Consider the following 15,021-nt stretch of genomic DNA (forward strand, 5'->3'; position numbering starts at 1 on the left):
CTTTCTAGATGTCTTTCTGACTGAAACAGAGAGAACAAAAATTTGTCGTACTTATTTCGGTACATTTCTCTCATGTGTAAATTGGTAAATCTATATTCCTAAGTAACAAAATACACAAAATATGCAACGCAAACATCAATTACATTACATGTTGGTGCGTGTTGTTTGTTCCTGTAATATTAAAGCATGTCCAATATTAGCCTTAAAATAACTTACCAGTGAGAGCAGAAGTAGTTTGTGGTATTCCGGATGTTTTCCCACTGGAACAGGTGATGATCTTTGGGTAGCAGAGACAGGCGTCACACCTGACAAAGGTGCCGTCGATGTCGGAGAAGTGTGAATTGCTTGGGACAAGTCTGTGATGTCTGTGGCCTTTGCGGGTGTAGATATAGGCGTTTCCTTTGTGTAGGATAACGGAAGTGTTTTATCCGTCTCTAAATCAGCTTTCGGCGTGGAGGAAAATTTCTCGACAGAGGATGTAATAGGATGTTCCGCTGCGCCTGTTGTGCTTCGATCTGAGTCAATTGTTGCTGGTGTCGACTCTTTTCCTGATCGATCTACAAATATTAAAAAGGATATTTTTAATTGTGTTGATTTAAATCTAAATCTCTGTAGATTTTCTTTTTTTCGACAAACACAGTTTGTCCATATAATTTATTGCATATTCGATATTTGATGCTTTGGAATATAAACAATATAAATATTTGCAATGAAGATTCATATGACATTGAATTTAGCATTGTTAGTGTTTCTTGTATCGTATTTCTTGAGTTAATATTAAAATATCTGGAAAATTATGTGTGAAGTAAGCGTATAAAAATATCAAGACACTTTTTCGTACTAGTGTGTGAGTGAGCTGTTTCTTGCTTTCTAGATGTCTTTCTGACTGAAACAGAGAGAACAAAAATTTGTCGTACTTATTTCGGTACATTTCTCTCATGTGTAAATTGGTAAATCTATATTCCTAAGTAACAAAATACACAAAATATGCAACGCAAACATCAATTACATTACATGTTGGTGCGTGTTGTTTTTTCCTGTAATATTAAAGTATGTCGAATATTAGCCTTAAAATAACTTACCAGTGAGAGCAGAAGTAGTTTGTGGTATTCCGGATGTTTTTCCCACTGGAACAGGTGATCTTTGGGTAGCAGAGACAGGCGTCACACCTGACAAAGGTGCCGTCGATGTCTGGGAAGTGTGAATTGCTTGGGACAAATCTGTGATGTCTGTGGCCTTTGCGGGTGTAGATATAGGCGTTTCCTTTGTGTAGGATGACGGTTGTGTTTTATCCGTCTCTAAATCGGCTTTCGGAGTGGATGAAGATTTCCTAACAGAGGATGTAAGTGGATGGTCCGCTGCGCTTGTTGTGCTTCGTTCCGAGTCAATTGTTGCTGGTGTCGACCCTTTTCCTGATCGGTCTGCAAATATAAAGATGAATATTTTTAATTGTGTGATCTAAATCTAAGTGTCAGTAGATTTTCTTTATCATTGACAAAGACGTTTTGTCCTTATAATTGTTATTGCATTGTCCATATTTGTTTCTTTTCAATATCAACAATCTACATATTTGCAATCAAAGAGTTTGACAATAATAGAATTTAGCGTTGGTAGGGTTTCTTGCATCGTGTATCTTGAGTTTACATTAAAATATCAGAATATTGTGCACCAGGTTAGCGTTACAAATATCAAGACACTTTTTCGTACCAGTTTGTGAGTGAGTTGTTTTTGCTATCTAGATGTCTTTCCGATTAGAACAGAGAACAAAGTTTTGTTTTCCTTATAATTATATTACATTTTTGGTATAAATTCAACGCCATGTTGAAATTCTAATCATTCTCCATCTTTTATCTCATTTGTAAATTGGTAAGTGGATATTCATAAGCAACAAAATACACAAAATATGCAACGTGCACATCAATTGCATAACATATTTATGAATGGTGTTTGTTCACGTAATATTAGAATATCTGGAATATTAGCCTACAAATAACATACCAGTGTGATCAGAAGTAGTTTCTGGCATTCCGGAGGTTTTTCCAACTGGAACAGGTGATGATCTTTGGGAAGTAGATACAGGCGTCACACCTGACAAAGGTTCCGACGATGTCTGGGAAGTGTGAATTCCTTGGGACAAATCTGTGATGTCTGTGGCCTTTGCGGGTGTAGATATAGGCGTTTCCTTTGTGTAGGATAACGGAAGTGTTTTATCCGTCTCTAAATCAGCTTTCGGCGTGGAGGAAAATTTCTCGACAGAGGATGTAATAGGATGTTCCGCTGCGCCTGTTGTGCTTCGATCTGAGTCAATTGTTGCTGGTGTCGACTCTTTTCCTGATCGATCTACAAATATTAAAAAGGATATTTTTAATTGTGTTGATTTAAATCTAAATCTCTGTAGATTTTCTGTTTTTCGACAAACACAGTTTGTCCATATAATTTATTGCATATTCGATATTTTGATGCTTGGAATATAAACAATATAAATATTTGCAATGAAGATTCATATGACATTGAATTTAGCATTGTTAGTGTTTCTTGTATCGTATTTCTTGAGTTAATATTAAAATATCTGGAAAATTATGTGTGAAGTAAGCGTATAAAAATATCAAGACACTTTTTTCGTACTAGTGTGTGAGTGAGCTGTTTCTTGCTTTCTAGATGTCTTTCTGACTGAAACAGAGAGAACAAAAATTTGTCGTACTTATTTCGGTACATTTCTCTCATGTGTAAATTGGTAAATCTATATTCCTAAGTAACAAAATACACAAAATATGCAACGCAAACATCAATTACATTACATGTTGGTGCGTGTTGTTTGTTCCTGTAATATTAAAGCATGTCCAATATTAGCCTTAAAATAACTTACCAGTGAGAGCAGAAGTAGTTTGTGGTATTCCGGATGTTTTTCCCACTGGAACAGGTGATGATCTTTGGGTAGCAGAGACAGGCGTCACACCTGACAAAGGTGCCGTCGATGTCGGAGAAGTGTGAATTGCTTGGGACAAGTCTGTGATGTCTGTGGCCTTTGCGGGTGTAGATATAGGCGTTTCCTTTGTGTAGGATAACGGAAGTGTTTTATCCGTCTCTAAATCAGCTTTCGGCGTGGAGGAAAATTTCTCGACAGAGGATGTAATAGGATGTTCCGCTGCGCCTGTTGTGCTTCGATCTGAGTCAATTGTTGCTGGTGTCGACTCTTTTCCTGATCGATCTACAAATATTAAAAAGGATATTTTTAATTGTGTTGATTTAAATCTAAATCTCTGTAGATTTTCTTTTTTCGACAAACACAGTTTGTCCATATAATTTATTGCATATTCGATATTTTGATGCTTTGGAATATAAACAATATAAATATTTGCAATGAAGATTCATATGACATTGAATTTAGCATTGTTAGTGTTTCTTGTATCGTATTTCTTGAGTTAATATTAAAATATCTGGAAAATTATGTGTGAAGTAAGCGTATAAAAATATCAAGACACTTTTTCGTACTAGTGTGTGAGTGAGCTGTTTCTTGCTTTCTAGATGTCTTTCTGACTGAAACAGAGAGAACAAAAATTTGTCGTACTTATTTCGGTACATTTCTCTCATGTGTAAATTGGTAAATCTATATTCCTAAGTAACAAAATACACAAAATATGCAACGCAAACATCAATTACATTACATGTTGGTGCGTGTTGTTTTTTCCTGTAATATTAAAGTATGTCGAATATTAGCCTTAAAATAACTTACCAGTGAGAGCAGAAGTAGTTTGTGGTATTCCGGATGTTTTTCCCACTGGAACAGGTGATCTTTGGGTAGCAGAGACAGGCGTCACACCTGACAAAGGTGCCGTCGATGTCGGAGAAGCGTAAATTGCTTGGGACGAATCTGTGATGTCTGTGGCCTTTGCAGGTGTAGATATAGGCGTTTCCTTTGTGTAGGATGACGGTTGTGTTTTATCCGTCTCTAAATCGGCTTTCGGAGTGGATGAAGATTTCCTAACAGAGGATGTAAGTGGATGGTCCGCTGCGCTTGTTGTGCTTCGATCCGAGTCAATTGTTGCTGGTGTCGACCCTTTTCCTGATCGGTCTGCAAATATAAAGATGAATATTTTTAATTGTGTGATCTAAATCTAAGTGTCAGTAGATTTTCTTTATCATTGACAAAGACGTTTTGTCCTTATAATTGTTATTGCATTGTCCATATTTGTTTCTTTTCAATATCAACAATCTACATATTTGCAATCAAAGAGTTTGACAATAATAGAATTTAGCGTTGGTAGGGTTTCTTGCATCGTGTATCTTGAGTTTACATTAAAATATCAGGAATATTGTGCACCAGGTTAGCGTTACAAATATCAAGACACTTTTTCGTACCAGTTTGTGAGTGAGTTGTTTTTGCTATCTAGATGTCTTTCCGATTAGAACAGAGAACAAAGTTTTGTTTTCCTTATAATTATATTACATTTTGGTATAAATTCAACGCCATGTTGAAATTCTAATCATTCTCCATCTTTTATCTCATTTGTAAATTGGTAAGTGGATATTCATAAGCAACAAAATACACAAAATATGCAACGTGCACATCAATTGCATAACATATTTATGAATGGTGTTTGTTCACGTAATATTAGAATATCTGGAATATTAGCCTACAAATAACATACCAGTGTGATCAGAAGTAGTTTCTGGCATTCCGGAGGTTTTTCCAACTGGAACAGGTGATGATCTTTGGGAAGTAGATACAGGCGTCACACCTGACAAAGGTTCCGACGATGTCTGGGAAGTGTGAATTCCTTGGGACAAATCTGTGATGTCTGTGGCCTTTGCGGGTGTAGATATAGGCGTTTCCTTTGTGTAGGATAACGGAAGGAGTGTTTTATCCGTCTCTAAATCAGCTTTCGGCGTGGAGGAAAATTTCTCGACAGAGGATGTAATAGGATGTTCCGCTGCGCCTGTTGTGCTTCGATCTGAGTCAATTGTTGCTGGTGTCGACTCTTTTCCTGATCGATCTACAAATATTAAAAAGGTATTTTTAATTGTGTTGATTTAAATCTAAATCTCTGTAGATTTTCTGTTTTTCGACAAACACAGTTTGTCCATATAATTTATTGCATATTCGATATTTTGATGCTTTGGAATATAAACAATATAAATATTTGCAATGAAGATTCATATGACATTGAATTTAGCATTGTTAGTGTTTCTTGTATCGTATTTCTTGAGTTAATATTAAAATATCTGGAAAATTATGTGTGAAGTAAGCGTATAAAAATATCAAGACACTTTTTCGTACTAGTGTGTGAGTGAGCTGTTTCTTGCTTTCTAGATGTCTTTCTGACTGAAACAGAGAGAACAAAAATTTGTCGTACTTATTTCGGTACATTTCTCTCATGTGTCAATTGGTAAATCTATATTCCTAAGTAACAAAATACACAAAATATGCAACGCAAACATCAATTACATTACATGTTGGTGCGTGTTGTTTGTTCCTGTAATATTAAAGCATGTCCAATATTAGCCTTAAAATAACTTACCAGTGAGAGCAGAAGTAGTTTGTGGTATTCCGGATGTTTTCCCACTGAACAGGTGATGATCTTTGGGTAGCAGAGACAGGCGTCACACCTGACAAAGGTGCCGTCGATGTCGGAGAAGTGTGAATTGCTTGGGACAAGTCTGTGATGTCTGTGGCCTTTGCGGGTGTAGATATAGGCGTTTCCTTTGTGTAGGATAACGGAAGTGTTTTATCCGTCTCTAAATCAGCTTTCGGCGTGGGAGGAAAATTTCTCGACAGAGGATGTAATAGGATGTTCCGCTGCGCCTGTTGTGCTTCGATCTGAGTCAATTGTTGCTGGTGTCGACTCTTTTCCTGATCGATCTACAAATATTAAAAAGGATATTTTTAATTGTGTTGATTTAAATCTAAATCTCTGTAGATTTTCTTTTTTTCGACAAACACAGTTTGTCCATATAATTTATTGCATATTCGATATTTTGATGCTTTGGAATATAAACAATATAAATATTTGCAATGAAGATTCATATGACATTGAATTTAGCATTGTTAGTGTTTCTTGTATCGTATTTCTTGAGTTAATATTAAAATATCTGGAAAATTATGTGTGAAGTAAGCGTAAAAAATATCAAGACACTTTTTCGTACTAGTGTGTGAGTGAGCTGTTTCTTGCTTTCTAGATGTCTTTCTGACTGAAACAGAGAGAACAAAAATTTGTCGTACTTATTTCGGTACATTTCTCTCATGTGTAAATTGGTAAATCTATATTCCTAAGTAACAAAATACACAAAATATGCAACGCAAACATCAATTACATTACATGTTGGTGCGTGTTGTTTTTCCTGTAATATTAAAGTATGTCGAATATTAGCCTTAAAATAACTTACCAGTGAGAGCAGAAGTAGTTTGTGGTATTCCGGATGTTTTTCCCACTGGAACAGGTGATCTTTGGGTAGCAGAGACAGGCGTCACACCTGACAAAGGTGCCGTCGATGTCTGGGAAGTGTGAATTGCTTGGGACAAATCTGTGATGTCTGTGGCCTTTGCGGGTGTAGATATAGGCGTTTCCTTTGTGTAGGATGACGGTTGTGTTTTATCCGTCTCTAAATCGGCTTTCGGAGTGGATGAAGATTTCCTAACAGAGGATGTAAGTGGATGGTCCGCTGCGCTTGTTGTGCTTCGTTCCGAGTCAATTGTTGCTGGTGTCGACTCTTTTCCTGATCGGTCTGCAAATATAAAGATGAATATTTTTAATTGTGTGATCTAAATCTAAGTGTCAGTAGATTTTCTTTATCATTGACAAAGACGTTTTGTCCTTATAATTGTTATTGCATTGTCCATATTTGTTTCTTTTCAATATCAACAATCTACATATTTGCAATCAAAGAGTTTGACAATAATAGAATTTAGCGTTGGTAGGGTTTCTTGCATCGTGTATCTTGAGTTTACATTAAAATATCAGGAATATTGTGCACCAGGTTAGCGTTACAAATATCAAGACACTTTTTCGTACCAGTTTGTGAGTGAGTTGTTTTTGCTATCTAGATGTCTTTCCGATTAGAACAGAGAACAAAGTTTTGTTTTCCTTATAATTATATTACATTTTTGGTATATATTCAACGCCATGTTGAAATTCTAATCATTCTCCATCTTTTATCTCATTTGTAAATGGTAAGTGGATATTCATAAGCAACAAAATACACAAAATATGCAACGTGCACATCAATTGCATAACATATTTATGAATGGTGTTTGTTCACGTAATATTAGAATATCTGGAATATTAGCCTACAAATAACATACCAGTGTGATCAGAAGTAGTTTCTGGCATTCCGGAGGTTTTCCAACTGGAACAGGTGATGATCTTTGGGAAGTAGATACAGGCGTCACACCTGACAAAGGTTCCGACGATGTCTGGGAAGTGTGAATTCCTTGGGACAAATCTGTGATGTCTGTGGCCTTTGCGGGTGTAGATATAGGCGTTTCCTTTGTGTAGGATAACGGAAGTGTTTTATCCGTCTCTAAATCAGCTTTCGGCGTGGAGGAAAATTTCTCGACAGAGGATGTAATAGGATGTTCCGCTGCGCCTGTTGTGCTTCGATCAGAGTCAATTGTTGCTGGTGTCGACTCTTTTCCTGATCGATCTACAAATATTAAAAAGGATATTTTTAATTGTGTTGATTTAAATCTAAATCTCTGTAGATTTTCTGTTTTTCGACAAACACAGTTTGTCCATATAATTTATTGCATATTCGATATTTTGATGCTTTGGAATATAAACAATATAAATATTTGCAATGAAGATTCATATGACATTGAATTTAGCATTGTTAGTGTTTCTTGTATCGTATTTCTTGAGTTAATATTAAAATATCTGGAAAATTATGTGTGAAGTAAGCGTATAAAAATATCAAGACACTTTTTCGTACTAGTGTGTGAGTGAGCTGTTTCTTGCTTTCTAGATGTCTTTCTGACTGAAACAGAGAGAACAAAAATTTGTCGTACTTATTTCGGTACATTTCTCTCATGTGTCAATTGGTAAATCTATATTCCTAAGTAACAAAATACACAAAATATGCAACGCAAACATCAATTACATTACATGTTGGTGCGTGTTGTTTGTTCCTGTAATATTAAAGCATGTCCAATATTAGCCTTAAAATTACTTACCAGTGAGAGCAGAAGTAGTTTGTGGTATTCCGGATGTTTTTCCCACTGGAACAGGTGATGATCTTTGGGTAGCAGAGACAGGCGTCACACCTGACAAAGGTGCCGTCGATGTCGGAGAAGTGTGAATTGCTTGGGACAAGTCTGTGATGTCTGTGGCCTTTGCGGGTGTAGATATAGGCGTTTCCTTTGTGTAGGATAACGGAAGTGTTTTATCCGTCTCTAAATCAGCTTTCGGCGTGGAGGAAAATTTCTCGACAGAGGATGTAATAGGATGTTCCGCTGCGCCTGTTGTGCTTCGATCTGAGTCAATTGTTGCTGGTGTCGACTCTTTTCCTGATCGATCTACAAATATTAAAAAGGATATTTTTAATTGTGTTGATTTAAATCTAAATCTCTGTAGATTTTCTTTTTTTCGACAAACACAGTTTGTCCATATAATTTATTGCATATTCGATATTTTGATGCTTTGGAATATAAACAATATAAATATTTGCAATGAAGATTCATATGACATTGAATTTAGCATTGTTAGTGTTTCTTGTATCGTATTTCTTGAGTTAATATTAAAATATCTGGAAAATTATGTGTGAAGTAAGCGTATAAAAATATCAAGACACTTTTTCGTACTAGTGTGTGAGTGAGCTGTTTCTTGCTTTCTAGATGTCTTTCTGACTGAAACAGAGAGAACAAAAATTTGTCGTACTTATTTCGGTACATTTCTCTCATGTGTAAATTGGTAAATCTATATTCCTAAGTAACAAAATACACAAAATATGCAACGCAAACATCAATTACATTACATGTTGGTGCGTGTTGTTTTTTCCTGTAATATTAAAGTATGTCGAATATTAGCCTTAAAATAACTTACCAGTGAGAGCAGAAGTAGTTTGTGGTATTCCGGATGTTTTTCCCACTGGAACAGGTGATCTTTGGGTAGCAGAGACAGGCGTCACACCTGACAAAGGTGCCGTCGATGTCTGGGAAGTGTGAATTGCTTGGGACAAATCTGTGATGTCTGTGGCCTTTGCGGTGTAGATATAGGCGTTTCCTTTGTGTAGGATGACGGTTGTGTTTTATCCGTCTCTAAATCGGCTTTCGGAGTGGATGAAGATTTCCTAACAGAGGATGTAAGTGGATGGTCCGCTGCGCTTGTTGTGCTTCGATCTGAGTCAATTGTTGCTGGTGTCGACTCTTTTCCTGATCGATCTACAAATATTAAAAAGGATATTTTTAATTGTGTTGATTTAAATCTAAATCTCTGTAGATTTTCTGTTTTTCGACAAACACAGTTTGTCCATATAATTTATTGCATATTCGATATTTTGATGCTTTGGAATATAAACAATATAAATATTTGCAATGAAGATTCATATGACATTGAATTTAGCATTGTTAGTGTTTCTTGTATCGTATTTCTTGAGTTAATATTAAAATATCTGGAAAATTATGTGTGAAGTAAGCGTATAAAAATATCAGACACTTTTTCGTACTAGTGTGTGAGTGAGCTGTTTCTTGCTTTCTAGATGTCTTTCTGACTGAAACAGAGAGAACAAAAATTTGTCGTACTTATTTCGGTACATTTCTCTCATGTGTCAATGGTAAATCTATATTCCTAAGTAACAAAATACACAAAATATGCAACGCAAACATCAATTACATTACATGTTGGTGCGTGTTGTTTGTTCCTGTAATATTAAAGCATGTCCAATATTAGCCTTAAAATAACTTACCAGTGAGAGCAGAAGTAGTTTGTGGTATTCCGGATGTTTTTCCCACTGGAACAGGTGATGATCTTTGGGTAGCAGAGACAGGCGTCACACCTGACAAAGGTGCCGTCGATGTCGGAGAAGTGTGAATTGCTTGGGACAAGTCTGTGATGTCTGTGGCCTTTGCGGGTGTAGATATAGGCGTTTCCTTTGTGTAGGATAACGGAAGTGTTTTATCCGTCTCTAAATCAGCTTTCGGCGTGGAGGAAAATTTCTCGACAGAGGATGTAATAGGATGTTCCGCTGCGCCTGTTGTGCTTCGATCTGAGTCAATTGTTGCTGGTGTCGACTCTTTTCCTGATCGATCTACAAATATTAAAAAGGATATTTTTAATTGTGTTGATTTAAATCTAAATCTCTGTAGATTTTCTGTTTTTCGACAAACACAGTTTGTCCATATAATTTATTGCATATTCGATATTTTGATGCTTGGAATATAAACAATATAAATATTTGCAATGAAGATTCATATGACATTGAATTTAGCATTGTTAGTGTTTCTTGTATCGTATTTCTTGAGTTAATATTAAAATATCTGGAAAATTATGTGTGAAGTAAGCGTATAAAAATATCAAGACACTTTTTCGTACTAGTGTGTGAGTGAGCTGTTTCTTGCTTTCTAGATGTCTTTCTGACTGAAACAGAGAGAACAAAAATTTGTCGTACTTATTTCGGTACATTTCTCTCATGTGTAAATTGGTAAATCTATATCCTAAGTAACAAAATACACAAAATATGCAACGCAAACATCAATTACATTACATGTTGGTGCGTGTTGTTTTTTCCTGTAATATTAAAGTATGTCGAATATTAGCCTTAAAATAACTTACCAGTGAGAGCAGAAGTAGTTTGTGGTATTCCGGATGTTTTTCCCACTGGAACAGGTGATCTTTGGGTAGCAGAGACAGGCGTCACACCTGACAAAGGTGCCGTCGATGTCTGGGAAGTGTGAATTGCTTGGGACAAATCTGTGATGTCTGTGGCCTTTGCGGGTGTAGATATAGGCGTTTCCTTTGTGTAGGATGACGGTTGTGTTTTATCCGTCTCTAAATCGGCTTTCGGAGTGGATGAAGATTTCCTAACAGAGGATGTAAGTGGATGGTCCGCTGCGCTTGTTGTGCTTCGTTCCGAGTCAATTGTTGCTGGTGTCGACTCTTTTCCTGATCGGTCTGCAAATATAAAGATGAATTTTTTAATTGTGTGATCTAAATCTAAGTGTCAGTAGATTTTCTTTATCATTGACAAAGACGTTTTGTCCTTATAATTGTTATTGCATTGTCCATATTTTGTTTCTTTTCAATATCAACAATCTACATATTTGCAATCAAAGAGTTTGACAATAATAGAATTTAGCGTTGGTAGGGTTTCTTGCATCGTGTATCTTGAGTTTATTAAAATATCAGGAATATTGTGCACCAGGTTAGCGTTACAAATATCAAGACACTTTTTCGTACCAGTTTGTGAGTGAGTTGTTTTTGCTATCTAGATGTCTTTCCGATTAGAACAGAGAACAAAGTTTTGTTTTCCTTATAATTATATTACATTTTTGGTATAAATTCAACGCCATGTGAAATTCTAATCATTCTCCATCTTTTATCTCATTTGTAAATTGGTAAGTGGATATTCATAAGCAACAAAATACACAAAATATGCAACGTGCACATCAATTGCATAACATATCTATGAATGGTGTTTGTTCACGTAATATTAGAATATCTGGAATATTAGCCTACAAATAACATACCAGTGTGATCAGAAGTAGTTTCTGGCATTCCGGAGGTTTTTCCAACTGGAACAGGTGATGATCTTTGGGAAGTAGATACAGGCGTCACACCTGACAAAGGTTCCGACGATGTCTGGGAAGTGTGAATCCTTGGGACAAATCTGTGATGTCTGTGGCCTTTGCGGGTGTAGATATAGGCGTTTCCTTTGTGTAGGATAACGGAAGTGTTTTATCCGTCTCTAAATCAGCTTTCGGCGTGGAGGAAAATTTCTCGACAGAGGATGTAATAGGATGTTCCGCTGCGCCTGTTGTGCTTCGATCTGAGTCAATTGTTGCTGGTGTCGACTCTTTTCCTGATCGATCTACAAATATTAAAAAGGATATTTTTAATTGTGTTGATTTAAGTCTAAATCTCTGTAGATTTTCTGTTTTTCGACAAACACAGTTTGTCCATATAATTTATTGCATATTCGATATTTTGATGCTTTGGAATATAAACAATATAAATATTTGCAATGAAGATCATATGACATTGAATTTAGCATTGTTAGTGTTTCTTGTATCGTATTTCTTGAGTTAATATTAAAATATCTGAAAAATTATGTGTGAAGTAAGCGTATAAAAATATCAAGACACTTTTTCGTACTAGTGTGTGAGTGAGCTGTTTCTTGCTTTCTAGATGTCTTTCTGACTGAAACAGAGAGAACAAAAATTTGTCGTACTTATTTCGGTACATTTCTCTCATGTGTAAATTGGTAAATCTATATTCCTAAGTAACAAAATACACAAAATATGCAACGCAAACATCAATTACATTACATGTTGTGTGCGTGTTGTTTGTTCCTGTAATATTAAAGCATGTCCAATATTAGCCTTAAAATAACTTACCAGTGAGAGCAGAAGTAGTTTGTGGTATTCCGGATGTTTTTCCCACTGGAACAGGTGATGATCTTTGGGTAGCAGAGACAGGCGTCACACCTGACAAAGGTGCCGTCGATGTCTGGGAAGTGTGAATTGCTTGGGACAAATCTGTGATGTCTGTGGCCTTTGCGGGTGTAGATATAGGCGTTTCCTTTGTGTAGGATGACGGTTGTGTTTTATCCGTCTCTAAATCGGCTTTCGGAGTGGATGAAGATTTCCTAACAGAGGATGTAAGTGGATGGTCCGCTGCGCTTGTTGTGCTTCGTTCCGAGTCAATTGTTGCTGGTGTCGACTCTTTTCCTGATCGGTCTGCAAATATAAAGATGAATATTTTTAATTGTGTGATCTAAATCTAAGTGTCAGTAGAATTCCTTTATCATTGACAAAGACGTTTTGTCCTTATAATTGTTATTGCATTGTCCATATTTTGTTTCTTTTCAATATCAACAATCTACATATTTGCAATCGAAGAGTTTGACAATAATAGAATTTAGCGTTGGTAGGCTTTCTTGCATCGTGTATCTTGAGTTTACATTAAAATATCAGGAATATTGTGCACCAGGTTAGCGTTACAAATATCAAGACACTTTTTCGTACCAGTTTGTGAGTGAGTTGTTTTTGCTATCTAGATGTCTTTCCGATTAGAACAGAGAACAAAGTTTTGTTTTCCTTATAATTATATTACATTTTTGGTATATATTCAACGCCATGTTGAAATTCTAATCATTCTCCATCTTTTATCTCATTTGTAAATTGGTAAATGGATATTCATAAGCAACAAAATACACAAAATATGCAACGTGCACATCAATTGCATAACATATTTATGAATGGTGTTTGTTCACGTAATATTAGAATATCTGGAATATTAGCCTACAAATAACATACCAGTGTGATCAGAAGTAGTTTCTGGCATTCCGGAGGTTTTTCCAACTGGAACAGGTGATGATCTTTGGGAAGTAGATACAGGCGTCACACCTGACAAAGGTTCCGACGATGTCTGGGAAGTGTGAATTCCTTGGGACAAATCTGTGATGTCTGTGGCCTTTGCGGGTGTAGATATAGGCGTTTCCTTTGTGTAGGATAACGGAAGTGTTTTATCCGTCTCTAAATCAGCTTTCGGCGTGGAGGAAAATTTCTCGACAGAGGATGTAATAGGATGTTCCGCTGCGCCTGTTGTGCTTCGATCTGAGTCAATTGTTGCTGGTGTCGACTCTTTTCCTGATCGATCTACAAATATTAAAAAGGATATTTTTAATTGTGTTGATTTAAATCTAAATCTCTGTAGATTTTCTGTTTTTCGACAAACACAGTTTGTCCATATAATTTATTGCATATTCGATATTTTGATGCTTTGGAATATAAACACTATAAATATTTGCAATGAAGATTCATATTACATTGAATTTAGCATTGTTAGTGTTTTTGTATCGTATTTCTTGAGTTAATATTAAAATATCTGAAAACTTATGTGTGAAGTAAGCGTATAAAAATATCAAGACACTTTTTCGTACTAGTGTGTGAGTGAGCCGTTTCTTGCTTCCTAGATGTCTTTCTGACTGAAACAGAGAGAACAAAAATTTGTCGTACTTATTTCGGTACATTTCTCTCATGTGTAAATTGGTAAATCTATATTCCTAAGTAACAAAATACACAAAATAGGCAACGCAAACATCAATTACATTACATGTTGGTGCGTGTTGTTTTTTCCTGTAATATTAAAGTATGTCGAATATTAGCCTTAACATAACTTACCAGTGAGAGCAGAAGTAGTTTGTGGTATTCCGGATGTTTTTCCCACTGGAACAGGTGATCTTTGGGTAGCAGAGACAGGCGTCACACCTGACAAAGGTGCCGTCGATGACGGAGAAGTGTGAATTGCTTGGGACGAATCTGTGATGTCTGTGGCCTTTGCAGGTGTAGATATAGGCGTTTCCTTTGTGTAGGATGACGGTTGTGTTTTATCCGTCTCTAAATCGGCTTTCGGAGTGGATGAAGATTTCCTAACAGAGGATGTAAGTGGATGGTCCGCTGCGCTTGTTGTGCTTCGATCCGAGTCAATTGTTGCTGGTGTCGACTCTTTTCCTGATCGGTCTGCAAATATAAAGATGAATATTTTAATTGTGTGATCTAAATCTAAGTGTCAGTAGATTTTCTTTATCATCGACAAACACCTTTTGTCCTTATAATTGTTATTGCATTGCATTTTGTTTCTTTTCAATATCAACAATCTACATATTTGCAATCAAAGAGTTTGACAATAATAGAATTTAGCGTTGGTAGGGTTCTTGCATAGTGTTTCTTGAGTTTACATTAGAATATCAGGAATATTGTGCACCAGGTTTGCGTTACAAATATCAAGACACTTTTCGTACCAGTTTGTCAGTGAGTTGTTTTTGCTATCTAGATGTCTTTCCGATTAGAACAGAGAACAAAGTTTTGTT

General features: G+C 36.1%; 1 protein-coding gene across 1 annotated transcript in view; it reads right to left on the reverse strand.

Annotated features, from left to right (window-relative positions):
* LOC139117653 (serine-rich adhesin for platelets-like) overlaps positions 1 to 15,021 on the reverse strand; it is a 44,745-nt gene that overhangs the window by 28,745 nt on the left and 979 nt on the right. Inside the window, exons 3-19 of the mRNA XM_070680894.1 lie at positions 14,333 to 14,671; positions 13,466 to 13,807; positions 12,545 to 12,886; positions 11,678 to 11,860; positions 10,764 to 11,102; positions 9,898 to 10,239; positions 9,036 to 9,215; positions 8,168 to 8,509; positions 7,390 to 7,641; positions 6,385 to 6,723; positions 5,520 to 5,701; positions 4,650 to 4,833; positions 3,734 to 4,072; positions 2,867 to 3,208; positions 1,999 to 2,340; positions 1,083 to 1,421; positions 217 to 399 (exon numbers count right to left, since the gene is read on the reverse strand). Of these exons, the coding sequence (XP_070536995.1) occupies positions 217 to 399; positions 1,083 to 1,421; positions 1,999 to 2,340; positions 2,867 to 3,208; positions 3,734 to 4,072; positions 4,650 to 4,833; positions 5,520 to 5,701; positions 6,385 to 6,723; positions 7,390 to 7,641; positions 8,168 to 8,509; positions 9,036 to 9,215; positions 9,898 to 10,239; positions 10,764 to 11,102; positions 11,678 to 11,860; positions 12,545 to 12,886; positions 13,466 to 13,807; positions 14,333 to 14,671 (4,911 nt within the window). The remainder of the gene's footprint in view (positions 1 to 216; positions 400 to 1,082; positions 1,422 to 1,998; positions 2,341 to 2,866; positions 3,209 to 3,733; positions 4,073 to 4,649; positions 4,834 to 5,519; positions 5,702 to 6,384; positions 6,724 to 7,389; positions 7,642 to 8,167; positions 8,510 to 9,035; positions 9,216 to 9,897; positions 10,240 to 10,763; positions 11,103 to 11,677; positions 11,861 to 12,544; positions 12,887 to 13,465; positions 13,808 to 14,332; positions 14,672 to 15,021) is intronic.

Source organism: Ptychodera flava, chromosome 18 (assembly GCF_041260155.1).
Source record: "Ptychodera flava strain L36383 chromosome 18, AS_Pfla_20210202, whole genome shotgun sequence".
In the NCBI taxonomy this organism is placed as follows: Eukaryota; Metazoa; Hemichordata; class Enteropneusta; family Ptychoderidae; genus Ptychodera; species Ptychodera flava.